The 26927-nt window shown below is 36.0% G+C and overlaps 2 protein-coding genes across 2 annotated transcripts in view; one reads left to right on the plus strand and one right to left on the minus strand.

The window, feature by feature from the left end:
- The window catches only part of LOC114046953 (centriolin-like), a 94212-nt gene extending 84753 nt beyond the window's left edge, over positions 1–9459 (plus strand). Inside the window, exon 43 of the mRNA XM_027867596.1 lies at positions 9118–9459. Within this exon, the coding sequence (XP_027723397.1) occupies positions 9118–9132 (15 nt within the window). The 3' untranslated portion in view covers positions 9133–9459. The remainder of the gene's footprint in view (positions 1–9117) is intronic.
- Positions 152–26927, minus strand: LOC114046954 (ras-related protein Rab-14). The gene is made up of 8 exons (XM_027867603.1): positions 26640–26927; positions 14635–14693; positions 13260–13313; positions 11169–11346; positions 5682–5748; positions 4071–4158; positions 3674–3704; positions 152–2494 (listed from the first exon to the last, which is right to left on the minus strand). Exons 2-8 carry the CDS (start codon positions 14684–14686, stop codon positions 2317–2319), a joined length of 648 nt encoding a protein of 215 aa, XP_027723404.1. The 5' UTR covers positions 14687–14693; positions 26640–26927; the 3' UTR covers positions 152–2316.

Raw genomic sequence — 26927 nt, forward strand, 5'->3', positions numbered from 1 at the left:
ATCTGGTTAAGAGTTAACAAATAATGCCATTTCATTATGTTGTGAGTAAGGAGTCTGGCAATACCTGGCAACCAACAATTTCTGTCAAGCAAAACCTTGATTGTAGACTGTCTAAACCTTGTAGATCGCAAAATAAAGCAACTAATTATAATTTAATCTAGATACAGGTACTTTATTTACAAATATTTAGATTAATAGCATTTTGTTACATCAAATGAAGAGTACAGCAGTCTGAACAAATCCTTCTGTCACAGAAACAATTAAGACCCACTGCAACTAACTTTGGGAGTCAGGGTATCGCACCTGAACAAGCTGTAATCTTTAGATCGTGATTTCTACCTTATATCCCAGAGGGGGCGTGTGTGTGTGTGTGTGTGTGTGTGTGTGTGTATGTGTGTGTGCAACACACACATACACACACATATATATTTATATATACCAGTAGGTCATGGTCCCTGGGTGAACCCCTTATGTGCAACTGTTTCGGCAAAATGGAGCAACTGTAAATTCGACTGTATTCACCAATCTACAACAGGAATCTTATGCTGTTTTGTTTTGTTTTTAAAAAAAGACAAAAATAAACAAAAAAACGGACAGTGCATAAAATTATCCAAATCCTATCATCTGCACATTCCAGTTTTGGCTTTTAACAATGACTATACAATATTCTAGTACCACCGTGTTTTTACAATTCTGACAAATAGAGAATTCACCTTACTTGTCTGCAACAGGAATTTAAAATGTGTACTTGAAACACTGCAGTTTTACTAAATGCATTATTTCTAACAGGCCAAAGTTTACCCAGCAGTCTTAAAAAAAAAAATAACTGCATCCCAGCTTTCTTTACATAAAACAAATTTTAAATTAGTCCACAGAAGGGAAACACTTGATTGGCCAAACTAGCTAGTGTAAAGTTTATCCTGTCAGTATATGCACTGAAACACTATTAGAAATACTTTCCCTTTTACAAAACTACTTATGCCAACATGGCATAAAATGGCCCTCAAAGCTTTAAATAAGAGGGATCATATGACTGAAATGATTTCACCGTAGTGTTAAAAATGCACAGTTTAAAATTTCCAAAGAGCAGACCTGCCAGTCTGGCTGTCCAGTTCAGAAACTGACCACTCCAAAAAGATAAAGGTATAAAAGCTTAAAATGTGCAATAATAAACCCAGCCTTTTTTTTTTCCCTATACAGTAAGGCAGGAAATGCAGCCCAATAATGCAAAAATGTTTACAAAAGAGAAAAGCAGGTTAGCACATTGTTGATTGCACAGGAACAGGGTTAAGAGAACAACAGATATACCATAGTGCAGAGATGGAACAAAGGCAGCAATCGTTAAATTCTGATAGTGTTAATCCTTTTGAATTGGGAGCTCTTCCCAGTACAATGTCCCCCTGCCAGCAAATGAATGCTCCAAAAACTGCCAGGGATAAGGAATTTAAGCCAATATCACTTAATGAAATGCAGTTGTGTCTGTTTCCTTGTGTTAAATGGAAAAATAGGAGGAACATGGTCACATATAAGTGATACTGTACAAACTGGTATTTTATTATATACTGTTCTAATGCCAGTAATCAATTTATTTTCTTCATTAAAATCATATACACAGAATGTATTTGTTAGTTCAGTTCCTTCAAATTTTATACATATTTACGTTCCATTAACAAAGATAAAGATAAAATGGGTTGGGAGGAAGAGCTAAAGCTATTGAGCACAAGAAAAAGATAAATGGATATTTTCCCTGTGCTAGGCTAAGACAGAAGTAAACGTACATACCCCTGCAAGAAAAAAAAAAATAGAACACCCACCCAACAGGGAAATTTCTCCAACAAAAAAATGCAGTTACAGAACCCCTTTCCTTCTGTCAGAAGTCATTTCACAGCAAATAAATTTATCTGTTATAATGGACATACTTGGAACAGTTAGAACTGGGGATAAAGGCTTAAGAGACCATTAAATTAAAACCGTCCAAGATAAACAAAGCCCTGCAAAAAAGTTTAAAAATCATGAGTCCAGCATCAGTGCTCAGTTTAAATCATGTATTGGTGACATATCTATCACAAGGACAATCAAGGGGGGGAAAAAAAACTTCTAGCTTTACCATGCAGGAGAGGTTTATTACTCTACTTGCCTTTGAGGACCTGATTACATCTAAAGTTGTTTAGCAGTTTAGTATTGTGTTAACCTGTTTTCTCAGCAGAGTTTTTAAATCAAACCCAGTAAGATGTACAGAAGACAAGGAGGCAGTAAAAAGTACTGCTTCCAACAGACAGAGGTGAAGTCAGAAATGGGACTATGGCATCAAGGTCACTAGCAGCCACAGCCTTCTCTCTGAGGTTGGGGTTCACTGGTTAGTCGTCCACCCTGCGGAGCTGAAGGTTTGTGTTGTACCCCGGACTCTGCAGCATTCAGATCCAGGCTTCCATCTTGGATATTCTGATAGATTTTCTTGGCAGCCTCCAGGAATGCATCCTCTACATTCTCTCCCCTAAGAAGCAATTAACAAGATCAATGGAGAGCTATATTCTTTACCCACTCTTCACCCCACAAAATCCTCCCATACCTTTTTGCCCTTTCCATAATCTCCCCCTCTGAGGACTCATCTACCACAATGCCACTACTTCAACCAGGGCTTTCTTAGCACATAACTTGGTGTAAGGGATACACAAAAAGTGTCTTAAAGCAAAAAGCATAGATAGGTTCCCTAGGTCTTAGAGCTAGAAAGAACAGTAAAGATCAACCTCATTTAAGCTCAAGAAACTTGAGGCACAGGGAGCAAGGACAAGAAACAGGTATTTACAGAAACAATACTGGAACAGAACTTAAATGCTGGCTGTACAAAACTCAAGAATTAAAGAGACGCTATATTAGTTAACATGTTCCTTCCCATTCAACAACTTTAGCTTTGACCATTTCCATGAAAGGTCACACAATAAGAAACTCAACTATATAAGCATGTAGAATCAACTTCAAGATACTGTCTTCCAGATCTTCACCCATTATCAGTAAGACAGACACAGTGTTGTTTTTGCAGACATGGATTTATGCTAATCCTCACCCAATCACCCTTGTGACCATTGGCACATGTTGGGAAGATTCTTGGCTAGGCTTAAAGGCACAGGCTGTGGCCAGGACCTTAAACAAAATTTTACTGATGTATATGGTGATCAAAACTAACAGCAATGCCTTCATCTTTCCTTCTAAAAGAGGTAATAAGTCCAAGTGATGGGAGCCTAATGTTCATTAACTAAGCATGAAAGAACAATTAGAAAATGCACTGTGCTATGAATTTTAAGAACTAAGCATTGAAGTCATCTTTTATTCCTTCAATCAGAAATATTATATGAAAGTGTTAACTGAGCTTAGGTTTCTGGTATCAATGCAAACATACTATGTTATGAAATTTACACCCTTGTGAATGCAAATAGTTTTATTCATTAACTTAATTACCAGAAGGCTGTGATCAAGGCACAACTTTTTATGCAAAAAAAAAAAAAAAAATTTAGCTTGTTTATTTTGATATTAATGAAAATATACTTGTTCTTCCTGCTACAAAGACATTTATTTCAAGCAATACTTTTCACAAAAATTTTGTCCATTTTTTAAGACATAAGTAAACATCTTGAAATAAACATATCTGAAACACTGCAAGCTATAAATTACTTACGTTTTTGCACTTGCTTCCAGGAACAATAAGCCTAAAAAATTTAAAAAAAAACCCAACTATTAGGTCATTTTAAAATCCTAAAAATAGCTCACAAAGATATTACTCAATTTTCATCTAAAGTCATCCAATAACTTAGGTATTTCCTTACATAACAACTAAAAGAATATAAAAGTATGGGACAGTAATATCTGTATTGTACATCAGACTAATGATCTGTTCTATTTTTGTAAGTACCTATGTCCAGTTTATTTGTATTTACTTCACTCCTGATTTCCTGCAGTTTGATAAACTATGTTAAACAATTTTCAGTACTCAAATCTTGTCTGTCTTTGGACATTTCTCTCAGTTATGAATGAGCTGTGCCATCTTAAAAAGTAAACTCTTAAAGGGAACCCACCATTTTCCTCTGCAAATTGTTTGGCTTCTTCATATGTAACATCTCTCTGTGCTTCCAAATCTGCTTTGTTTCCTATGAGAATTATTACCTGATTAGAGACAAAAACAAACATACCTTAACACACAAGCAACCAATACAGTCAACCATGCAAATTATATAATCTTTAAAGGCTGATGGACAATAGGACTTTCTTTTAGACCTAAGTCCATTTTTTGGTCAGATTCTGAGTCTAAGACTTGCAAAGGAAAACTACAGACAAAGGTGTACAATGACATCACATTTCGTAACCCTGTATTATACAATCCCAACCTATCTCCCTAAAATCCCTTGTACTACCTTATGCCACCATGAATCCTTCATAATCCCCTAAATGGCAGCCATTCTTCCTTACTTAAGGCCTCTCTTTCTGACCTGTCCCTACAAATGAAAAGACTGAGAAGCAAATATCATCGAGAAAATGTTAATGAACTGAGGATAATCTCTGGAGATATGAATACCATTTTCTTTATCTGCAATAAAGATGGGAAATTGGCTTTGGGATAAATGATCCTTTGGAGAAGCTGACAATCAAAGCCCAGGGAGCAGAAATCCACCAACCCCCTAGTACCAATAATAGAGAACAAGGTTTCAAGTCTGCTGTGGGGTCATGGAGGGGGAGGAGAAAGAGGAGGAAAAGAAAAGATGGTCCTGACCATTAAGAGCTAGAAAAAACCTGGAATCTTAAGAGATCACCATCTAGTCCAATCCCTTCATATTATGGATGAGTAAAGTGAGACCCTGAAAGGTTAAATGACTTGCCTAAGGTCACACAGTAAAGAGCACAATCAGGATTCAAATTCAGGTCTTCTGATTCCAAGTTCAGTGCATTTTCTATATACCATCTATACCATATTTGAGGGAAATTGAGAAGAAAAACACAAAGTTGCCAGGGACAGATGTATCAGTAGGAGACTCCTGCCACCCCCATATGCCACCCAGTTTCCCAGATTGCCAACATCCACTATTGTACCTTCTATCTTTGGGCCCAGATTTGAGAAGAGGAATCAAGCATAACTAATCCTGAATACAAGGGACTGTGAGGCTCTGTGTACATATGTGTAATACACACATACATACACACACACGCACACACACAGAGCACAATACAAGCTACAAAGTGTGTGAGAAGTTCTGTAGGCCAGTGGACAAATTTCAAGGACCAAAATCCAAATCAGTATTCCATACAAGGTATTTTAAAACCCAAGATTCTCCCATAAAATATGGCTTAAGTATAAAAAAAAAATTAACAGGGTGATCCCATTTTAAAATTCAAGAATTTGTTTGAACAGGTTTAACAGTTTCAAACTGAAGCTCTATGTGCTGTTATAATGGCCCAGTCTATTCATACCTTTCATTTTTACAAAGAATACAATCAATGGAAAGAACATGTAAAAGCTGAGAAGCAAAGGATGAAATACATTTTTCCATAATGAAGTAGTGACAAATTACATGACAGTTTTTATTCCTGTTATCAGAAAACAAATTCAGTCACACCAATGAAAAGCTTTGTTTTTGTAGGTTCCTTTAGCTTAGAGCTAAAAACATATTATGACAAAATGCCATTCAACTTACAGTATTTGGATTGGTGAGATTCCTTGCATCTGTCAACCAGCTGCTTAAATGGTTATACGTGCTTCTTCTGCAAAAATTGAAGTTGAAAATTTTAACAGCTAATATACAGGTTCCATATAAATAAAGAGGACAATCTACAGTTATTTAATCAGTTATTCATTTTTGTTGAACTATCTAAAACCATGGAATTACAAAAAACCTAACACTACTACTTTAATCAAGCATCTCTCTGAGAAATAGTAAATACTTTCATCCAAAGATATACAACATACAAATTTTTCAGTCTTGTAACAGAACATAATGTATTTTTTTTTTTTTTTTTTGGCAAGGCAACTGGGGTTAAGTGACTTGCCCAGGGTCACACAGCTAGTAAGTGTCAAGTGTCTGGTCTGAGACCGGATTTGAACTCAAGTCCTCCTGACTCCAGGGCCAGTGTTCTATCCGTTGCTCCACCTACCTGCCCCCACAATGTAGTATTTTTAAAATACCCAACAAAATTTTTATTTTCTTTTTTTTAAATACAGAATTTTTATTAATTTGATTTATCAACAATCACTTCCATATGCTTTTGAGTTTAAAATTTTTCTCCCCCTTCCTCCCTACCACCCTCCCCAAGACGGTGCACAATCTGATATAGGCTATACATATACATTCCTATTAAACATACAAAATTGTTATTTTCAAGGAGTGATTTTGTTACAATTCAATACATTTCCTTAGCTGTATCAATGAGCAAGCAATTAACCTAAAAACATATGACAGAACAGGATTGTGACTAGAGTAAGTCAAACCTAAAAAGCGCTTGCTAAATTCCCCTTGGGAGATTTTCAATCACAAAATAGAGATATTCAAATTAAATGTAAAAATACCTAGCCAATATCAGATGAAGGGGAAACAACAAAAGTTGTCCTTAAATTGAGTTGTTAGAAATCTAAGACAACTACATTATTTTATACTGATGTCTGAATACGTTGACTAAATTTCTACTGTTTTGTGTTCAGAATTTTTTGTTTTAAATTTTGATATTTTTTCCAATTACATGTAAAAAATTTTTAATATTCATTTTTGAAATTTTTGAGTTCCAAATTCTCTCCCTTCCCTCTTCGCCCCTCTCCTTGATAAGGGAAGCAATTTGATATAGATTACTCATGTGCAGTCATGCAAAACACTTCCATATTAGCCACACTGTGAAAGAAAACATAGGGAACCCCACCCCAAAAAAAGAAAAAGTTTAAAAAGTATGCTTCAGCATGCATTCAGACTTCATCAGTTCTTTCTCTGGAAGTGAATAGCATTTTTAATCATAAGTCCTTCTGAACTGTCTTGATCAGAATAGCTAAGCCATTCACAGTTGATTGCTGTTACTATATACAATGTTCTCCTGGTTCTGCTCACTTCGTTGTGCATCAGTTCATGTGTCTCCCCAGGCTTTTCTGAAACCATACTGTTCGTTATTTCTCATATAGCACAATAGTATTTCATCACAACCATCAGCCATTCTCCAAATGATAAGCTTCCCTTTGATTTCCAATTCTTTGCCACCACAAAAAGAATTGCTATAAATACTTTTGTACAAATAGGTACTTTTCCCTTTCCTTTAATATCTTTGGGATACAGACCTAGTAGTGGTATTCAAAGGGTACACAAGTTTTATAGCCCTATGGGCATATTTCCAAATTGCTATCCAGAATGGCTGGATCAATTCACATTAAATTCAGAATTTAGGATAAAAGATTTTTTGGTGTTAGCAAACCAACCCATTATCATTTAGAACAGAAATACATGTTAAGTCTTTTTGCTGGAAGGGCCTTTTTTTAAATCAATGAAAATGGATCCATACATTATACAATTGGCTGACCAAAAAAGTGACATATTTGGTGTTAATCTCAACAGCTTTTTGGGTAAGGATTGACAAGCATTGGACTAGGATTCAAGAAACGTAAGAGTCTATTCTTAGTTCTTCCATCAACTTACCTGTATGACCTTAGGCAAATACCTCTACCTCTGTATCTCAGTTTCCTCATCTATAAAACTTTGACAGAGGTAAACTAGATAAATTTAGATAATATCTAAAAGCCCCTTCCAGCTCTACCATTCCATGAGTCTACTATTATTCTAAATGTTGAGAAATTTAGCTTGTCAGCACTGGGAAAATTTCTCATGAATTCTGAACTCAAATATCAAATATTCTTTTTATTTAAGTAAACTACCTGGAGTATATCTAATCACTGTCCTGTGTTTCTCCTTCTTCTCTAAGCATAGATGTTCTATAGCATTCTCCATCTGTAAAGGGCCTTTTTTCTTTTGGTTGGTTTGTGACACAGAGCCAATCAGAATGTCAATAAACATTTATTAAACACCTACTATGTGACAGGCAATGTGCTAGGTGCTGGAAATACAAAGAAAAGTAAAACAGTCCCTGTTCTTGAAGAACTCTCAATCTAACGGGGAAGACAACACAAACAGATACAAATAACTTGTAAATCACAAGATACCAATAAAAAAAAACACCCCAAAACACCTTTATGTTATTGAGATATTTTTCCAAAGTTTAAAAGAAATTTCATGTACCCATAGAATTTTAGAATCAGAAGGGACTCCAGATCTAATCTAATCCTCTAATTTTATTGATAAGAAAACTGAGGCCCAGAGGTAAAAATTACTTGCTTGAGATCACATGGCTAATTAATGGCAAAACCAAGACTAGACCCTTGGGGCTCTTGACATGCCCAACCCAAACCTCTTTCCACCAAAGCATCTATAGCTTTTAACCCTTTAATATTTTTATATTTTAACTCTATAAATATATCTTACTCTATAATATCTAATACTTAAAAACAAAATATACAGTTTATATTTTGAGTTCTTGCGATCAAAAATTGTTCCAAAAAACTTATCCTTTTATGATGATGTAAATGGGACTTAATGCTCTGACCATACTCTTCCCAGGGGAGCTCTCATTCCAGGAAAACTAATTGCTATATCAAAAATCAGTCAAAATATCACACATGTTCTTAGAGTTTAGGATTTTCTAGTATATAACTGCTAAATTCTTTGTCAAACCAAAAGAATAAAGCCATGGCTAGATTGTTGAATGTTTACTGCACAGCTTTACTTTATATAAGCTGTATTTCTGAAAAGTTGTTTATAAGTCTAATTTTGTAACCACTTATTTAAAAATTTTCTTGAGTTTTTTAGGTGGTTATTTCTAGAAAACAAGAAATTCCCTCTGAAATCCATCTTCCTCTACACAGTCCACAAACTGATATTCCTGTGGGCCTATGTCACTTCTCCTGCTCAAGAAGTTTCAGTGGCTCCCTACTGCCACTAGGATAAAATATGAAATTCTATGTTTGCCACTTAAAGCTCTTCACTGTCTAACTTATCTTTCTAGACTGATTTCACATTATTTCCCTTCAAAAATTCTCTGTTTCAGCCAAACTTGCTGTAGCATATCCATGGCATTCAATCTCCCATTTTTGTGACTTTACACTACTCCTCGTTTGGAATGCTCTCCTTATGTATGGAATTCCAGGCTTCCTTCAAGACACAGTTCAGATGCTACTTCCTACAAAAAAACCTTTCCTGATCCCCTCAGTTGGCAATGTCCTTCTTACTTCCACCACCATCACATCCCCCAGAAGAATATAAACTTCTTGATAAAAAAAAAGATATTCCATTTTTGTCTTTGTATTTTCACCTGAGCCACAGCAAGGACTGAATAAATGTTTGCTGAATTGAAACCAAATTGCAGTAATGTAAACAACTCCCCAATTTATCCTGTTTTGCAAGTCTGAACTTTCTTAGTGATGCTCAATTGTAAAAGTGTAAGTTTTCTCCAACAAAGTCTTTCCTCAATATTAGGAGCTTTTATTGGAAGAGCTATTTGTAATTATATGCTTACCCAAATATAAGATATATTGCTAAGGGAAGAAAAAAAATATGAAGTCAAACAAAATAACTAAATGCAAAAAGATGACCTGAACAACCAATTTTAGAATTCAGTTTTTCAATTCAACTTAATTTTAGGTAGCTTCCAAAAATACACTCTGCTAATATTTTTTTAAATGACAATCAATCTTCAAGAACCTTACAACCTTTAGCCTGATCCTTTGCATCAATCTGAGAGACAATACAACCTGTTCCAAGGATGTAAATACGAAGGAGAACAGATGAGTTATTCAGTTCAAAAAATTCAATTCTGACAAAAATCTCAGTGCCTATGCAAAATAGTGTACAATGTGAAATACAACAGTGAACTAGGCATGGTACCTACCCCTAAGAAATTTACAAGATGATATGGGTAATTAATACAGAATAAGAAAAACATGATAGAAATGATGGAAGAAAAGATGATTTTCTTTGGAGGGAAGGGAAAGAAAAAGGCATGAGAGTAGCTATCAGGACAGGTTTCATGAAAGAGAGGAAGTATTTTAATTGAGTGCTGAAGGAGGTATAATATTTAAAGATGAAAAGATGAGGTTAGAAGAACCTTCTAGGCAGAGCAACCTTGTAAACACAAGAAATCAGGAAAATATCCCCTTCAAGAAACAGCAAATGGCCCCAAATCAATTGTGGTATATGAGCACATGAAAGGGAGTATTGGGAGATAAGATCGAGATGAGACTGTGGTAGGCCCTAAGTTTTGGACTTCATTCTGTAATGAACAGAGGATAAACGCATTCAGATTTTCATCATTTCCTGAACATATAGATGCATTATGGATATCAAATTATATCATTTGTAGCTTCATTAGTTTATGAACTACTTGTGAATTCTCAGATAAGAGAAAAATCATGGTTAAATAAGTAATAAAATGCCTTCCAAAGGCAAATATAAGAGCTTTTTTTATTATCTGTACCACTACAACCTTACATTTCTAAAAATGTATTCTTTCAGTTCTAATTTTGACATTGGATGAATGGAAATAAAGATTTTTAAAGCTGAGAAGCAATGAGGTAATTCTTCAATGTTTCCTTGTCTGATGTTAAGAGAAAATTCACGCAAAAAGTATTTTTGAAATATCCCAAATAATATTTTACTTGTTAAATACACTCAGATTTCTGTGTTTCCAAATCATAAGAGCATAGATTTAAAGCTGTTGTGGCCTTAAAGGGAGGTCCAACACTCTCACATCTTATATATCTTTGTCTCCAATCTATTTTCTTGTGGGGAAGAAGAGGGTGGCACTCTGTATGGCCCCAAGAACAGGTTGCATTTTTTTTCCTCCCGGATCTGAATTCTATAAAGCAAGAATGTGGCTTATAAATCAGTGTTACTTTTCAGCCCTTAATTTTTCTTTCAAAGAGATTTCAGTTTTAGGGATATGGCATGTATTTAAAGCAACACAGTAATATATGTTCAAGTTTTGCATTATTTAAATTAAAGGGAACAACCAAGAAACCCAAATATCTCATAAGCAGTAGCAAACCAAAAATACAAAAATACCCAAAGTAATTTTACTAAAAAGATGAGATGACTTCTTACCTAGTAATATCATAGACCATAAGTGCTCCTGCTGCTCCTCTGTAGTAGCTTCGTGTAACAGCCCTAAATCGCTCCTGTCCTGCTGTGTCCCAAATCTGCAGTTTGATTTTTTGGCCACTAACTTCAATTATTCTTGTACCAAATTCAACACCAATTGTGTGAGGACAATCAGCCATAACTGTCACCAAAGGAGGAAAAAATATATATGAACTTCTGGTATTTCTACTGAAAATCACGTCACAGAATCATAGGATGTTAGAGCTAGAAGAGACTTTAGAGACAAACGAGTTCAACCCCCTCATGTTACAGATGAGGAAATAGAGGCCCCGAGAGGTAAAAATCTTTGTCTTAAATGAAAAATAATTACAAGATTCCCAACAGTAGGAATAACACCTTTTTTTATACCATTTTACATTTTAAAAAGCAGTATAAATATCATTTCCTCTATTTTACAAATGAGGAAACTAAGTGATTTGTCATTGGTCACACTGCTGTTACGTTTTTAAAGTGACTTGCCTCTAAGTCTTCTGACTCCAAATCCATTAAAATTAATTTTTATGACACTTTAAAGTTTATAAAATACCTTATATACATTATCTCATCTAAGCCTCACAACAACCATGAAGTAGGGAAGAAGTATCATTTTACAGAAAAAGAAACTGAAGTTCAGAGAGTTTATGACTTTACCATGATCAGACAAAGCTTATAATTGTCAGACAAGATTTAAACCCAGTTCTTCCTGATGCCAAATTCAGCATTCCCTACATCATGTCACATTACCTCTGCAATTCTGATACCTTCAAACTAAACCTAGGAGGGGGGAAATCCATCAAACACCTGAATGAGTGATCTATTTGCTAGTTCAATACCTTAGTAAATTCTACTATGGCTGTACAGACCAAGAGGTCCAAAGTCCAGAAAGAAGTCAGACTTGGGCCAGGCTATTAAGCAAAAAAAAGAATTTTAATTAAAAAATCAAGTACTTCACAGAACCAAGTTATGAGGTTGCACTATTTAAATTCATTACTATCAGATGCATTACCTACTATGTGTGGGAAGGCTTAATAAAAGCTCTGCAGCACAAAGATTTTTCAAAAACTATCTCCAATAATAAATTGCAAATAAAGTAATAATCTAGTACCACCTCCCCTTGAAAAGAAAGCTGTGGAATTGGGATTCCAAGAATCACTGGTCAATTCTTTATTCTAGAAAGTTATCAGTGTCTCAGAAAAAAACTACCTATTTAATTTAATTAATGTGCATTGAGAACTTATAGCTAATTAGGGTATAGATTTACTAGTCCTTTCTTCCACAAGCAGGATGTTAAATTGCTAAACCAATATTCTTGAATATACACAAAAACAGCACTGGGCACTACCTAAAATATTACAACTCCATTTCTAATTATGGTTGGATAAATAGAAATACCAAAAAACCATCTCCAATATTTAGAAATACATTTTCATAAAAATAATTTGTCTCCCTCCCTTAATTAAGAAAAACTAAACAGCCAAGCTTTGAACTTTTAATTTAATCATAGCAGACATAAGTTAATCTAGAAAAGATTGAATTTTCTCAAATTAATGTTTCAATCAAGTCTACTGATATTTAATTAGTAATTAATACATGCAGCATTTTTCTAAGAACTCTGGAGATGGAAGGAACCTCATAGGTCATCTACTCCAATCTCTCATCCAATGAAATAAACAACAATTACAATCTCTACTTTGTAGATATCCAAAGCTTCCAGAATATCAATTCAGAACAATGAATCATGAAAACTAGGTGTTAAATGTTAATTTTTTTTTAAAAGCTTTAGTCAGATTTCCAAACTTAGAGAATCAGACAGAAAATAACTCAGCAGACACAAAAATCTAACACCATGAAAATGTTAATGAATGTTCAGTTCTTTCCGCTTACTCTTCTGTCCTATATAAAACTAGAAAAGCAACACCACTCAAAAAAATAAGCAATGAGAGGCAGAGTTAAAAGTGAGTTGCAATTGTGTATGGTATAGCAGAAAAGACATCTTATTTACAAAAGGTAAAAATAACACTAAAATAAGGTTCCACCCTAAAAATTTACACTTACATTTTTTTTCTGTAAATTGATGAAGCAAGCAGGACTTTCCTACTCCCATGTCCCCTGTCAAAAAAGACAGTGTGTCAGTACTTCCAGATGGTAAAGTTCTTACAACTACACTCCTATTATTCATTATCAATGACAGACTGGGCTTTAATGATTCACACTATTATTTAATATGGCAGTGACATTTAGAAGAATGATATTCTTCAATTTGACAAAGTACACCAAGTAGTGCTACTGCAGGTCATATTCTTTGATGATGACAGGACTATTCCAATTTTTAATTGCATGGAATATGGTATCAAACTGCTTTAAAATGACTCACCAACTGCAGCTTAGACATGGATTTTGCCCTAGATTTTGTTTTAAAGGTCTTTGTTTTAATGTTTTTTTAAACCTATTTCAACTTCAGAATATTCTGTAATCTTTTTTGATCTTTGCCAGAAGCAAAAAGATGATAAATGTGACAAAAGTAGTAGGTATACAACAAGAAAAACTACAATTCATGCACTTTATGTACCTTGTTTCATTTACTCCCCCTTCTCACATATATCCTATCTAAAGTGGATTGTCATCAGAAAATATTCCATATTAGCAAAGAAGCATAACTAAACAGATGACATTTGTGACTGCAGCAATTTATTTCCTGAATAAGATACAATAGTATTGTATTTTAACACACATTTTACAGTAACAGTACACCCACCTCAAGACACTAATACAAAATCATAAAATTGTAGATTTTAGAGCTGATAGGAGCTTTAAGAGATGAAAGACCATCTAATCCAAATCCCTCATCTTACAGATGAGAAAACTGAAACCCTCAGTTATAGAATTAATATTACTATGAAAGCAGGCAGGCAGCAGGAGAATCATTCTTATTTTCTAGTTTAAGTTAACATTATCTTTTACGCAAACTACATTATTCTATACTAATTTGGGGGATCTAGTGAAAGATCACTTCTAAGTTAATTTTAGAATCATTTCCTAGCAATGCTGAACCAATCACATCATCATCATCATTATTATACTTTCTGGCTAAGAATTAGAGCTTTCAGATAATTCCATCATTTAACAAAATAGGCTTAATAAAGCCATACATGCAGTATTGTATTAAAAAAGCAGGACAAAGTACAAAGACACAGAGTTAACATAAAAATAAACCTTGTAAAAGAAAGTTAGCTTTGTAAAAAAACATATATATGTATATGTATGTATATACATATATACACACATATGTATATAAATATATACACACATATGTATATAAATATAATTTTCAAGCTCCTTTTGAGGTATACTCTTGGCAAATTTCAATGTGCAAACTTTCCAGTATATTAAAATTCTTGCTCTCAAAATAAAATGCTTATGTGTAACTTACCAATAATAATGTACTTAAAGATGTAGGAGTAGTTGTAAGGTGCAGTTGCCATTGTGGCACTAAAAATAAAAAAGATTGTGTTACTTCAGCAGCATACAAGTTAATCTGCCTAAATTTGAAATATTCTCTAAAAATACATAAAACACTGAATGTATCACAAAACATTTGAACTTATGTGATTACAGTAACATTGATTTCTAGGGGATTTCCTGAATAATCAAGAACCAAAAATGCAAAACCACCTGAGGCCAAATGGTTTTATCAGGAAGTTTCACTTAAAAAAAAAAATTGATGTATACCCTGAGATATCCTATCATTTCATTTACCAAGAACAGCAATTTAACATTTTGTGCATCACACACAAAAATATCATAGGAAACCACACTTGTTTCAAAAACAACTTTGGAAACAAGAAATTTTCAGTTAACTTTTTGGAAACACTTTCCCCATACAGAAAGCCTTCATCGAAAGGATACTTGTGCAGAACAATGTGCTGATTTTTAAAAACACTGTAAAATGAAATCTAGCATCTTTTTCAGGGAATGAAAAATAATATTATTAAAACAGCATCAATTCCTTACATTATTTCTGTGGTTATAAAATCTAAAACTGTCCTAATCTAAATGAGGATCTAAATCTAAATCCTAAAATCTAAAACATCACTCTTGATGGGTTCCGGGACACTCTTGATCCTATTTTCAAGACTTCAAGAAAAGTAGATGGCACAAGCCAGTAAGTCATTCATGTTAGTATCTGACCACCCTTACTGTCAGGAAATTCTTTATTAGGTCAAACCTAAGTCATTGATATTGTGGCTCAAGCATGTTTCTGCCTTTTATTCTCTTTGGACATGCAGAACTACCTTTCATATTCTAAGTAGATTTCTCTTTCTTTAAATAAATTTTTAAAATAGCTTCCAAAGAAAATGATCAAGCATTTAAGACCAGGTTTTGTTTTTGTTTCTTTGTTGAGTGTTTCTAACCAGATAAGTACTACAAAAAGTTAAATATTTATTGAACAGTTTGTAGAAGGCACTGTCTTAGGCCCCATTTTAGGAGGAAATGGCACTGAAAATAGAATTTTTTAAACTGATTTTGTGATTGCTCATAATAAACTTGTCATCTAATTTCAGTTGTGCCTTCCTTAATCTACAGCAATTGTTTTAAGTCTTCCAAGACATCTAACTTTCACAATGTCCATTGACCATTCCAAGCCTCCTGCCTCACATCTCCCTTAACCAACCTCCGTACTCATTTATTGAAAAAATAAAGATCTTCCATCAGAAGCTTCCTCTTCTATTCCATCCCACACCTCAAAACCCTTCTTCATCATCTTCCATTCTTTCTTCCTGTACTCTAATCAGTTCAACTATACACTAGCCCAGGGACATTTATTAAGCACCTACTGTGGCCAAGGAATTGGGACAGGCACTACAAAGGAAAGTCAACATTATTACAGATTTTGTGGGTAGTGTCTAAATCAGGGGTAGGGAACCTGTGGCCTTCTAGGTCCTTGGGTGTGGCCTTCTCAGTCCAAGTTTTACAGAACAAATCCTTTTATTAAGCAGATTTGTTCTATGAAATTTGGATTTGGTCAAAGGGATGCACTTGGGGACCTAGAGAGCCACATGTGGCCTTGCCCCTGCGCTAGCCTCTACTCTCAAATCCATTGTTCCCTTGTCCTATCAATGCTCAATGCCTGACCAAATCTCAACTCTAGATTACTCCTACCATCTCCCTTCCTCCTCCTCTCACTTCCTGCAGAATGGGGCTGGAAGTCACATGATCATGTTGAGAGGTTCCACTACAAATTTGTTATCTAACCTCAACTGGGCCTCATCAAAGCAAGACAATCTTTTTATTCCTTCCTAATGGATACTCTCAACAGCTGATCCAAATTTTTGCTTTGCTCTTCAAGACTTCTCTAGCTAAAGCCCTCATCTTACACTTTATCAAGAAAAATCAAGGCCATCATTGAGGTCCTTCTCCCCCTCATGTCACAATACTCTGGGAGTACCCCTCACATTTTTCTCTATTAGTACAATCTCTGATGAAGAGGTGGCCCTGTTTCTTACCAAAGCCAACCCTTCTCCAAGTACCATTGATGCTATTGTTACACCTCTTCCATATGCTCCAGTACATCAAACATACTATAATTGCCCTCTCTTTCAAACTCTCCCTACTAATTCCTTCCTATGCCTACAAATATGCCCAAGTTTTCTCTCATCCTTAAAAAATCCTCACAAGATTCCAACACTTCTGCTAGCTGTCATCCTATATCTATCCTTTTCCCAGTCAAACTCCGTGGAAAAGCCATTTACACTGGAGGCTTCCACTCTTCTTCATTGTTGTTGAGTCATTTCAGTCATATCTAACTCTTCATGACCCCAATTAGGGTTTTCTTGGCAAAGATATGGAGTGGTTTGCAATTTTCTTCTCCAGCTCATTTTTACAGATGAGGAAATTGAGGTAAACAGGGTTAAGTGACTTGCCCAAGGTCACACAGCTACTAAGTGTCTAAAGCTGGATTTGAACTCACAAAAGAGTCTTCCTGACTCCAGGCCCTGCTCTCTATGCACTTCACCATCTAGCTGCCCACCTTTTCCTCTTACTCTCTTGTAACCCCCTGCAATCTAACTCCCCAGCTCGTCAGTTAACAATGACCTCTTAATTGCCAAATTGGATTGTATCTTTCCAACTCTCCTTCCTCTTGGCTTCTCTTCAGCACTGAACACTAATGACTGCCCTACCCTCCTGAATGACACTCTTCTCTCCCAGTTCTGCCGTCCATCTCACCACTACTTCCCAAACTCTTCCAAACCCACCAATCGACGCTGTGCTAGTTGATCGAGGGTGTGCCCCAGGGCTCTCTCCTGAGTCCTCTTCTCTCTCCTTTGGCAAAACTATCCACTCCCGTGGGTTTAACACACACACACACACACACACACACACACACGTGTGTATATATGTATATTCAGGCCCAGTCTCTCCTGTGAGCTTCCATCCTGCATTACCAATCACCTATTAATAATTTCAAATTGGCTAGCCTGAAGACATCTCAGACCCAGTATGTCCAAATCAGAACTCATTATCTTTGCCCCTAAACCTGTCTCTTTCGTGCTTAACTCCTCACTCTCACACCACATATCTATCTAATCAGTTTTCAAATTTTGCTGTTTCTACCACCACAGCACACCTCATTTCAGCCCCCTTCCCTTTACTCACATAACAAGCCACCCACCTTAGTTCAGGTGCTCATCATCTCTCCCTGTAGATTACTGCAATAGCCTCCTAAGTGGTTTCCCTGCTTGCTACAAGTCTCTTTCCACTCCAATTCATCCTCCACATAGTTACCAAAATAATTTTCCTCAACCATAGGTCTGACTCCTGTACTTAATCAATTCCAGTGCCTTCCTATTGCCTCTAGAATAAAATACAAATTTCTATTTGGCTTTCAAAGTCCTTCCCAACTTAAACCCCAACTTATCTTTCTAGACTCACTGTATTAGCATTCCTCTTCCCTCACATTCTGTGATCCATCCAGACTGGCCTTCTCTCCCTCCCCTCACACTCAACACTATTTACACAATATCTGTTCCTTTGCCGTGGCCATCCCCCATGACTAGAATGTTACCACCTTACAGAACAACTTTTTTTCCTACAGGATGAAGCTCAAGCACTGCTTCTACGTGAACTCTTTCCCATCACAAGTGCCCTCTCCCCAAGCTTTTATCAAACTAATTTGTATTTATTCTCCTTATATTTATTCTGTACTTTTTGTTTACTTGTCTTCCCCATTAAAACATAAGACCTTGAGAGAATGGACTTTTGTTCTTTGTATCTGTACTCCTGGCACACAGTAGGTGCTAAATAAATGTTGAATTATAACTAGGAGGCCTTTCATTAATTCTGAATATAAAGGTAATAGAGCTGAATGGCAAAGGACCTCTTTGTGGAATTAATGAAGCTTCTAAAAGCTAACTTGGACCTTACATTAACTTGTATGACCAGGGATTATTCATTCTCAACTTCTCACAAAAATGAGGATAATGGTATCTGAACATGTTATTCTAATTTTTTTTGGTCAATACCTATGATTTCATCAGTCTAGGAAGCTCTAGGTGAGGGAACTCCCTCTATCAATGCAGATGAGCAATTGTTCTACAACTTAAAGAATTGTCTTAAAGAATTAAAGTCTTAAAGAATTGTCTCAGGCATTAAGAGGTTAAATGACATGTACAGGGCCACATGTGAAAAACAGAACTTGAACCTAGGTCACTCCTGACAGGCATTTATTCCACACTGCTCTCAAACGATAAAATCAAAATATTAATACCATACAATCTTTTCTCTTACAGGTTTAAAAAAAAGGTAAGACACCACACTTCAGGTATCCCTCAGTATAGGTACTTTCTCCACCTATTGCACATCACTCTATGACATCTTTCAGCATGGTCCAACAAATTCATTACCCAGGGACCAAACTTAGTCCATGCTAGGCTGATGCTCTGATTCCAGGGCATACTCACAAGCCTTTTGGGCTTGCTAAAGTTTCCTGTTTCAGCCTCTCATAAGCACTTACTTGGATAATTGCAATGGTCTCCTTGTCTCAAACCTCCCACTACTCCAAACCATCCTTTGTGAAAGAGTTGCCAAAGTGACTTTCCTGAAGTATGCACCTGTCGAGGTCACCACTTTCCCTCACCTCCAAACTCCAGTTGATCTCTATTACTACTAGAATCAAATATGGAATCCTCTCTTCAATAAAATTCTTCACAACCTGGCCCCTTCCAACCTTTCCAGTCTTCTTATAAATCACCTTCTGGGACACAATGCTCCACCCCCATGCCTGAAATGTTTTCCCTCTTGGAATCATTAGTTTTTTCCCAGATGCTAGTGCCCTCCATTCCCCATTTATCTTGTAATGATTATATTAGAAGCTCCATGAAGGCAAGAACCGTTTCTTTTTATCTTTGCATTCCCACTACTTAGCACAGTGCCTGGCACATTATAAATGCTTGTTAACTGATTAGTAGAACCTGCCAAAGCATTTAAAGTCAGCTCTGCTATAGCTTATTTTGAAAACGTGAATGCAGAAAACTGCACCCAGCTGAGAGGGCTCATCCATACCCTCATACTCTGCCCTTAGCCCAACCTCCACTGTCTACCTTGATCACAAAAGTTACAAGTAATGAACAGGAGTTCTTCAACCCTGCACTTATTCTGCTATACCATAATTTATTTGGTTCTACTTTAGAAAATGCTAGAGAAAAAAAAAAAACCCACAGCAAGTGACTTCAGTGAGCATTTAAAGTTTGTAAAGTGATTTACATATATCATTTTAAATGCTAAGGATCTTAGATAATACTAACAATAATATATTTTACTTATGTAACACTTTAAGGTTTGTAAAATACTTTACATATATTGTCTTCTTTGATCCTCACAACCACACTCTGAGGTAGATACTCCAGGGTAATACTCATTTTACAGATGAAAAAACTGAACAATGTGCAAGATTAAGTAACTTGTCCATGATCACAAAGCTATTGTTTATGAGAGGTGGGGTCTCTCCAGATTTTTAAGTCTAGTTTTATTATACACAATGTTGTCTCTCCCAAACGGAAGATTACTAAATATATTGAATTATCTCTGTGGCAGAGTTTAATGCAGGATGACCTACTATATATTACTAAGTGATTTTTTAAAAATCAAATTAAAAGGTTTAATTTCTTAAATTATTATTAGACATTGAGAGGACACTGTGGATTGTGCCAAGCTTTGAAGTCAGTGAGGTTTGAGTTCAAATCCTGCCCCAGTCGCTTACGAGCTGTTCGATCTGATTCAGGTCACCTTACTTTCTTTTGGCCTCAGTTTCTTCATCAGTAAAATGCAGATAACAGCAACTATCTCACTGGGTAGTATTAAAAATCAAAGGAGAACAAATAAAGCATTTTGCAAAACTTAAAGCAGCACTGAATTAGTTAGCTATTACCTTTATTGTTATTTTTAATTGGTACTCCTATACAACTCTTTTCTCCTTTCACTTGAAGGCTTTTCTTCCATTTTACTGGTTTAAAGACCCACAAGGGTAGTCACTTAAAATGTTTTATGTCATCTTTCCTTTAGTAACTATCATTGGCTAGCAAATGCTCTTTTAATACATTGCCACCAACTTTCATTCATTCTTCCTGCTAAAGTTTCAATCATGCACCTGGATTCACTTTTACTAAATTAGGGTTATGTTTACTATACTAATTTTAATCCATATGAGGTCATTTAATCCATAAAAAGTCATTTAAAGTCAATTAGAACTACATAGCCCAATTCTAATTTTAGTAATTTACCACTTTCTAATTTTCTCCCAGAGAAAACTTAGTTCTCTCTTCCCTTTGTTCTTCAAATTAGGTGAAACAGAAATATGGTCTAATTATTTAGGTCTCCAACAATCTGATTGTTTAAAAATACTATCAAAATACTAATATAGACTGTTTTGAAAGTCAAGAAAAGTCACACTTTCAACTTCTTTGCACCTCTAACTCATCCCCCAATCTTCTGGGTTCCTTGGGAAGCCTATGTATACCAAAATCCAAAAGTAGATACAGTTAAAGGAAAACTGCATTCTGTCTTAGTTATTGAAGACAAATTTTATTTATATTCATCAAATTCTGTTTATTTTTATTTTGTTTTGCACTGAGGCTTTCCATTCAAACTGCAGGTTAGTTTAGTTTAATTGTAATGATTTTTCCAGACTTTATGTCAGTTAAATATATATACTAGTCAATCTATATTTATCACCCCATTTAAGAAATATTATCTGTGCTTAATCTTTTTTTAAGGAAGGACTTTTTTCACCTTCTTATTATCTAATAGCAATACAGGTACTGAGGAGAACAGTACATTTTACCTAGCTTTGAACTTTGTCTAGCTGTAAACAAAAGTTTCTGAGTGTTTTCTTTTTCTAAGTAAGTAGTTACAAGTTGTTTGCCCATTATATATTCCCAAGGAGTTTCTGATAAAGAATATAAAATGAGGAGGCTGAACTAGATTAGAGATTCTTAACCTTTGTTGTACATCATGGACCCCTCTTCGGCAGTCTGCTAATGCCCATGGACTCTTTCTCAGAATGTTTCCTACATTCATAACTGAAGGAAATGCTTAAAAATCATTTAGTGAGTAGTGAAAATAAAGATATAATTTTTTTCCCATCCAAGTTCATGCACCCTTTGAAATCCATCCATAGAACCTTGGTCAAGAGCCCTTGGACTAGATAATCTCTAAGGTCCCTTCTAACTCTGATTCCAATGAATCAACATGACTATAGTAAAATAGTAAAATTAGTCTTAAGAGAATATAAATAGTAAAATTAATCTTAAGAGAACATTCAGAAAAAGCACATCACCAAACAAGCTAGATTATAAACAAATAAAAATATATTTTGCATTTTGAAAGCACAGACTACTGCAGAGTTGGACATTTATTTTATTTCTATGCACCAGCTCCAAAATTTAGGAGCCAGGTGAATTATCCAGCCTTCAAGGAAAGAAACAAGGGGGAGGAGCAGCATGAACAAGAGCACAAAGACACTGGATGAATATTAGTTCCAACTAGTCCTATGTCTATAGGACTTAGAAGGATTTCAAAGAAACAGCAAGAAAGGCTCAAAGAGACAACTAAGCATACATAGTACATCCCAACCCATATACAGAGCTATTGGAAGATCAGCCAATCAGAAGACTCTTTCCTAATCTCTATTCCACCTGTTTTTAGTGTTGGCTGAGAAGCCTAGGAACCCAAGAAGGTCCCAGGTAGGATGCCACTACTAGCCCACACCATAATAGCCAAACAGGATTACCCAAAAATTGGGGACGAGGAAGGCAGAAGTGCTTTTCTGGAATTCTAATAACAATGCAGTTAACATCGTATTCTCAAAGAAATTACTGGTAGTACTGACCAGGGCACCCTTGCAATCACAGAAGACTACTAGTAGTCCCTACCAACTTAAAACTTTTTACTACTACAACCCCATGTAAAACTACCACTGTATTTTGTTTTAAAAAAAATTTTTTAATACAAAAGTTGTATTAAAAAATGTTACAAGTATCTGAAAGCTATTCTTGATTAAGACACCACCAAGGCTGAAGTAGGTGGTGTTTTGTTTTTTAAACATGTCATTTCAAGGTGGGGGGAATTCCTACTTTAGATCAAGAGTGCTTAGTTTTAGAAAATTGGTTTAGTTTCTCTATACTCAAGATGAATTATCTGTAAACTTTATAAGAAGTGCCATATTCTGAAGATAACTACAATGCCTGAAATCATATTTAATGATGAATATAAAGAAGCATGGAAAGACATACAAACTAATGAAAAATGAAGTAAGCAGAGCAATATGTCCAATGACCACAACAATGTAAATGAAAAGAACATCATCTAAAATGAGATGGCTCTCTGAGAGAGTGATACATTGGGAAGTGTGGTGAGGCAATAACCAAAGTTATCAATAAAATATATTTTCAAAATTATACTTGATATATTTGTATCTTTCATCTTTTCATTCCACTCACTGACTAATTTTGTAAATATATCTTTTAAAATTCTTCACTGCCTTTAGCTTTTTGGTATCATCATTTGTTTTCAAAAAACATAAAAGCAATCTGTATGAGTGAAAAGCCATATTAGCAAGAACATTAATATGGAAATACTCAACACTTAATGGTTGTGCAAGAAACAAAATAAGACATGGTTTCAGTTTACTGGATCTAAAGATCTTCCTCTTTCGAATCAGACACATACACACTTTAGAAGTACCGAAATTTGTAAGTAGAAACAATCCAATTGAAAAGAAGAGCTTCAAATCCAGACCATATAACACACTATTAATATAAAGTTAAAAATGGAATTCCAAATATTTTAAGACACATTCTGGATATAATTCTAATGAGCTGATATGGTACTTTCTACACTTATCAAAATCATGCCAAGACTTGTGGCATCAAAGGCTAATTAAGCAATAGTCTGAACAGAATTTATTGATTTAAAAAATAATTGTTCCTACTGTCTGGTTATGCTTGTTTAACTTATAGAGTTCATTTAAATTAAATAAAATTTGTGTAATTATACAAAAGTAAAATGAACATAAGTAAAATATTTTTCCCCAATAAAATATTCTATCAAAATATCACCTAAACCAAGATGGGATTTTGTTCCTGATACTCAAGAATTGGGCTTTATTGTATGTAAAGGCCCACTAAAGTAGAATGCCATTTGATCTATCAGGTAGACAGGAATAATTGAGCAGCCAATCTGAGTAGTCAAACTTCCTTCCCTCATGAAGGTCATTCAATAGCAAAGCCATATTTGTAAAAAGTAGTAAGAAGAAAAAAATACATGTTTTGAAGTTAATAAAGACATCCTTCTTACCAAGACAAAATTCAAAAGAACCAGTAACACTAATAGTACAATAAATTTAAATGCTTGATATTAGAAATGTTCTAATTATGACTTAAGTTCACCTAACTTCCAAATTATACCCAGCATTTAATTTCTAAAAAATCAGAAACTTTTAAAAGTGTAAATTAAGTATCAAGGCCTTACTGACTCAAATTTAGCATAGTCTGATAGTTTGGCCTTAGAACAAATCAGTTTTATCTATCATTTGCAATGTCTCACTAGGGTTGTATTTCAATAAAAAAGAAAAAACAGTGGCACAAATATTCAAAGTAGTCTAATATGATTTCTTGTTTACAACCTAAATGAATTAAGCATTAAGAATAAAAACTAGCTTAGCTTAAAATACAAACTGTTTCAAAGAATGGAAATTAGTATTTAAAGATATGTGTGCATGTCATTTTGAATTACCTACACACTGACTCAGCTTTTGGACCTTTCAGAATGGATCCCAAATTTCATAATTCTAAATATTCATAAAAGTACGTCTTTAAATTCAGCCCTATCCCCTCCCCATTTAGCCAGTTTAAAAAAAAGAAAGAAAACTCTGAAACTCTTAAAATGTATGTAATATATGTAAATATAAACCAAACTAGTGAATAATGCTTACTGCACATCCATATACATATATATTTGGAAGCACAAGTAATAATGAATGTACATTCAACATTTCCTTTATTTTATAAAAATTTCTTGGCAAAACTGAGGTTAACTCAGAATTATACTCCTCTTTAAGCAGAATTACATGCTATATTAATATTCTTATCGCTCCTCATGAGTCTTAATATTCCCAAAAAGTAGCACAAGAAAAGCACTGGATCTTGGGCAACTAAAGTAGAATCTTATTTTACAGTACTTTAATTCTGTGAAGGCCAATCACAACAGCATACCAATTTTGATTTCGTTAATTCACAAACTTCAATTCTCCTAGAGAAAAATTAGCTCCCTTCCCCCATTCTTCAAATCAGCTGAAACAGAAAATAGCAGTCAATACTTTTCCAACAATCTAACAGTTTATATTACCATTCTGAATACTATGTAAACTGTTAGTTATAAGAACTATTACCATCTCTATTTTACAAATGAAGAAACTGTTTTAAAAAGGTTAAGTGTCTTGCCATGGTCAAAGAGCTAGTTAAATAGGAGAGGCAGGACATGAACCCAATTCTTCTTGTCTTCAAAGTTCAGCAACTCTATCCACTGCACCATGCTGAATATTCCATAGTCCCTGTGGACTGATAAAAAACTAAGACATGGGCTCATGGGTGATCCTGGACCTCAACAAATTTTCAACATGCAAACACGACCAACATCAACAAAAAATTAGCATACATATTGGTGCTAAAATTATGTGGTGTACCAATTGTAGTGCTATATGAGTTCAGATAAGAAGTAGTTGGAAGGAAGCTCAATAAAACTGTTGAGCTGCCCTAGAAAAATCGTGTTTGGAGAGGCAGGGGGTAGATTTGGCTATAGTAAGGGTCAAGTCATGTCCCCAGAAACTTGATATGAACATGGCTATTAGCTGTGGCTTATAAAGCGGACTCCCACACACACCAGCATTTTAAGGGGTTCCAGAGTAATCATATTTCCAAATACCATGTGTAGTATAATACAACCCTTTCACTGAATCCCTGAAACAGGTTTTTTTTTAATTACCAGATGCCATCTTGAGTAGAATGAATCTATACTCAGCTCTACTGCAATTCGTGGGAGAATACACCAAAAATACAGTATCCCATACACACACATGCACGTCTCGAAGCTAGAGAAGTAGCATTCTACCAAAGTCGACAAGGACTGACACAGAAACCAAGTTGCCTGGGGAAAGGCAATTGGGAGTCCTTTGAAAAGCAATCTTTTGTGTTCAGAGCAAGATTGTAGCTAGCGGTCTGGGGAGAAAATGCAACGTTTGTGACCCAGGGGCAGAAAAGTGAACTAGAGCACTCGTGAGGCCATAAATACAGATTCTCGTCTCAAGGCAGAGAGAAAAGGCACACAACCAGGAAATGTGATTTCTCCGGTTTCTTAAAATTCACCAGGAGATGCCATTTCTTCTCTCTGGATGGGTGTGTGGTGGAAGAGGTGGGGAAGGTTATAAAGAGAACACACCCTTCCCATTCCCAGCATCTCCAGGTCCACGGAGGGTAAAAACAATGATGGGGCCTGGGGGGGGGGCGGAGAATAAGGGGGGGAGTAGGGGGGAAGGGGAAATAAGGATTAGAAAGCACCTTCCGCCTTCTCCTCCGTGTCCCCCCCCCAGCTACATTCCCGCACCAAGACAGGCCAGGGGAAGGGGGTAGGAGGACGGCGGGGAGCCAGCTGCAGCCCCCCTCCCCGTCTCCTTTCCCCTCCCCTGCTGTCAGGAGCCGCCCCTCCCCCTGGACCCCCTCCGGAGCGCTGCCCGCCCCCGCGGACCCGGAGACCGGCCCGGGCGCAGGCCCGAGGAGACTGTGCTACGAGGGAGGGCCTCCCTGCCTCCCTCCCCACCCCACACGCGCGCTCCTGCTGGAAGGGGGCTGGGGGCGCCCCGGAGGGGGCCGGCCCGGGGTCAAGTACCTGGGGGGTGGCTGGTGGCTGGGCAGCTTTCCGAACGGGGCGTGAAGAGTCAAGAGGGGAAGATGAGGCCCTTGGGCACCAAGGAGGAGAAACGACAGTCACGGGACTAGGCCCCGGGAGGCCAAGGGGGCGAGCTCGGGCGGGCTGAGGATGCCGGGGGAAGAAGAGGAGGCGCGGGGCAGCGGCGACTCCGGCGGCAGCTCCTGCAGCTTTCCTCAGGAAAGGATCCTCCTCGGAGTCGTCCAAGATGGCGGCGCACCCTACACAGGGTTTCCTGTCACCCTCGCA

The sequence above is a fragment of the Vombatus ursinus genome, unplaced genomic scaffold, assembly GCF_900497805.2.
Source record: "Vombatus ursinus unplaced genomic scaffold, bare-nosed wombat genome assembly UNPS02014786.1, whole genome shotgun sequence".
Classification (NCBI taxonomy): Eukaryota; Metazoa; Chordata; class Mammalia; order Diprotodontia; family Vombatidae; genus Vombatus; species Vombatus ursinus.

Bases quoted from the DNA above. Each gene is read 5' to 3' on its own strand.
- LOC114046954 (XM_027867603.1), bottom strand. From the start codon at position 14,686: ATGGCAACTGCACCTTACAACTACTCCTACATCTTTAAGTACATTATT. The intron at 5,749-11,168 runs GTAAGAAGTCAT...CAATTTTTGCAG, and splicing joins ATGGTCTATGATATTACTAG to AAGAAGCACGTATAACCATT. The intron at 4,159-5,681 runs GTAAGTTGAATG...GTCTCTAATCAG, and splicing joins ATCTCACCAATCCAAATACT to GTAATAATTCTCATAGGAAA.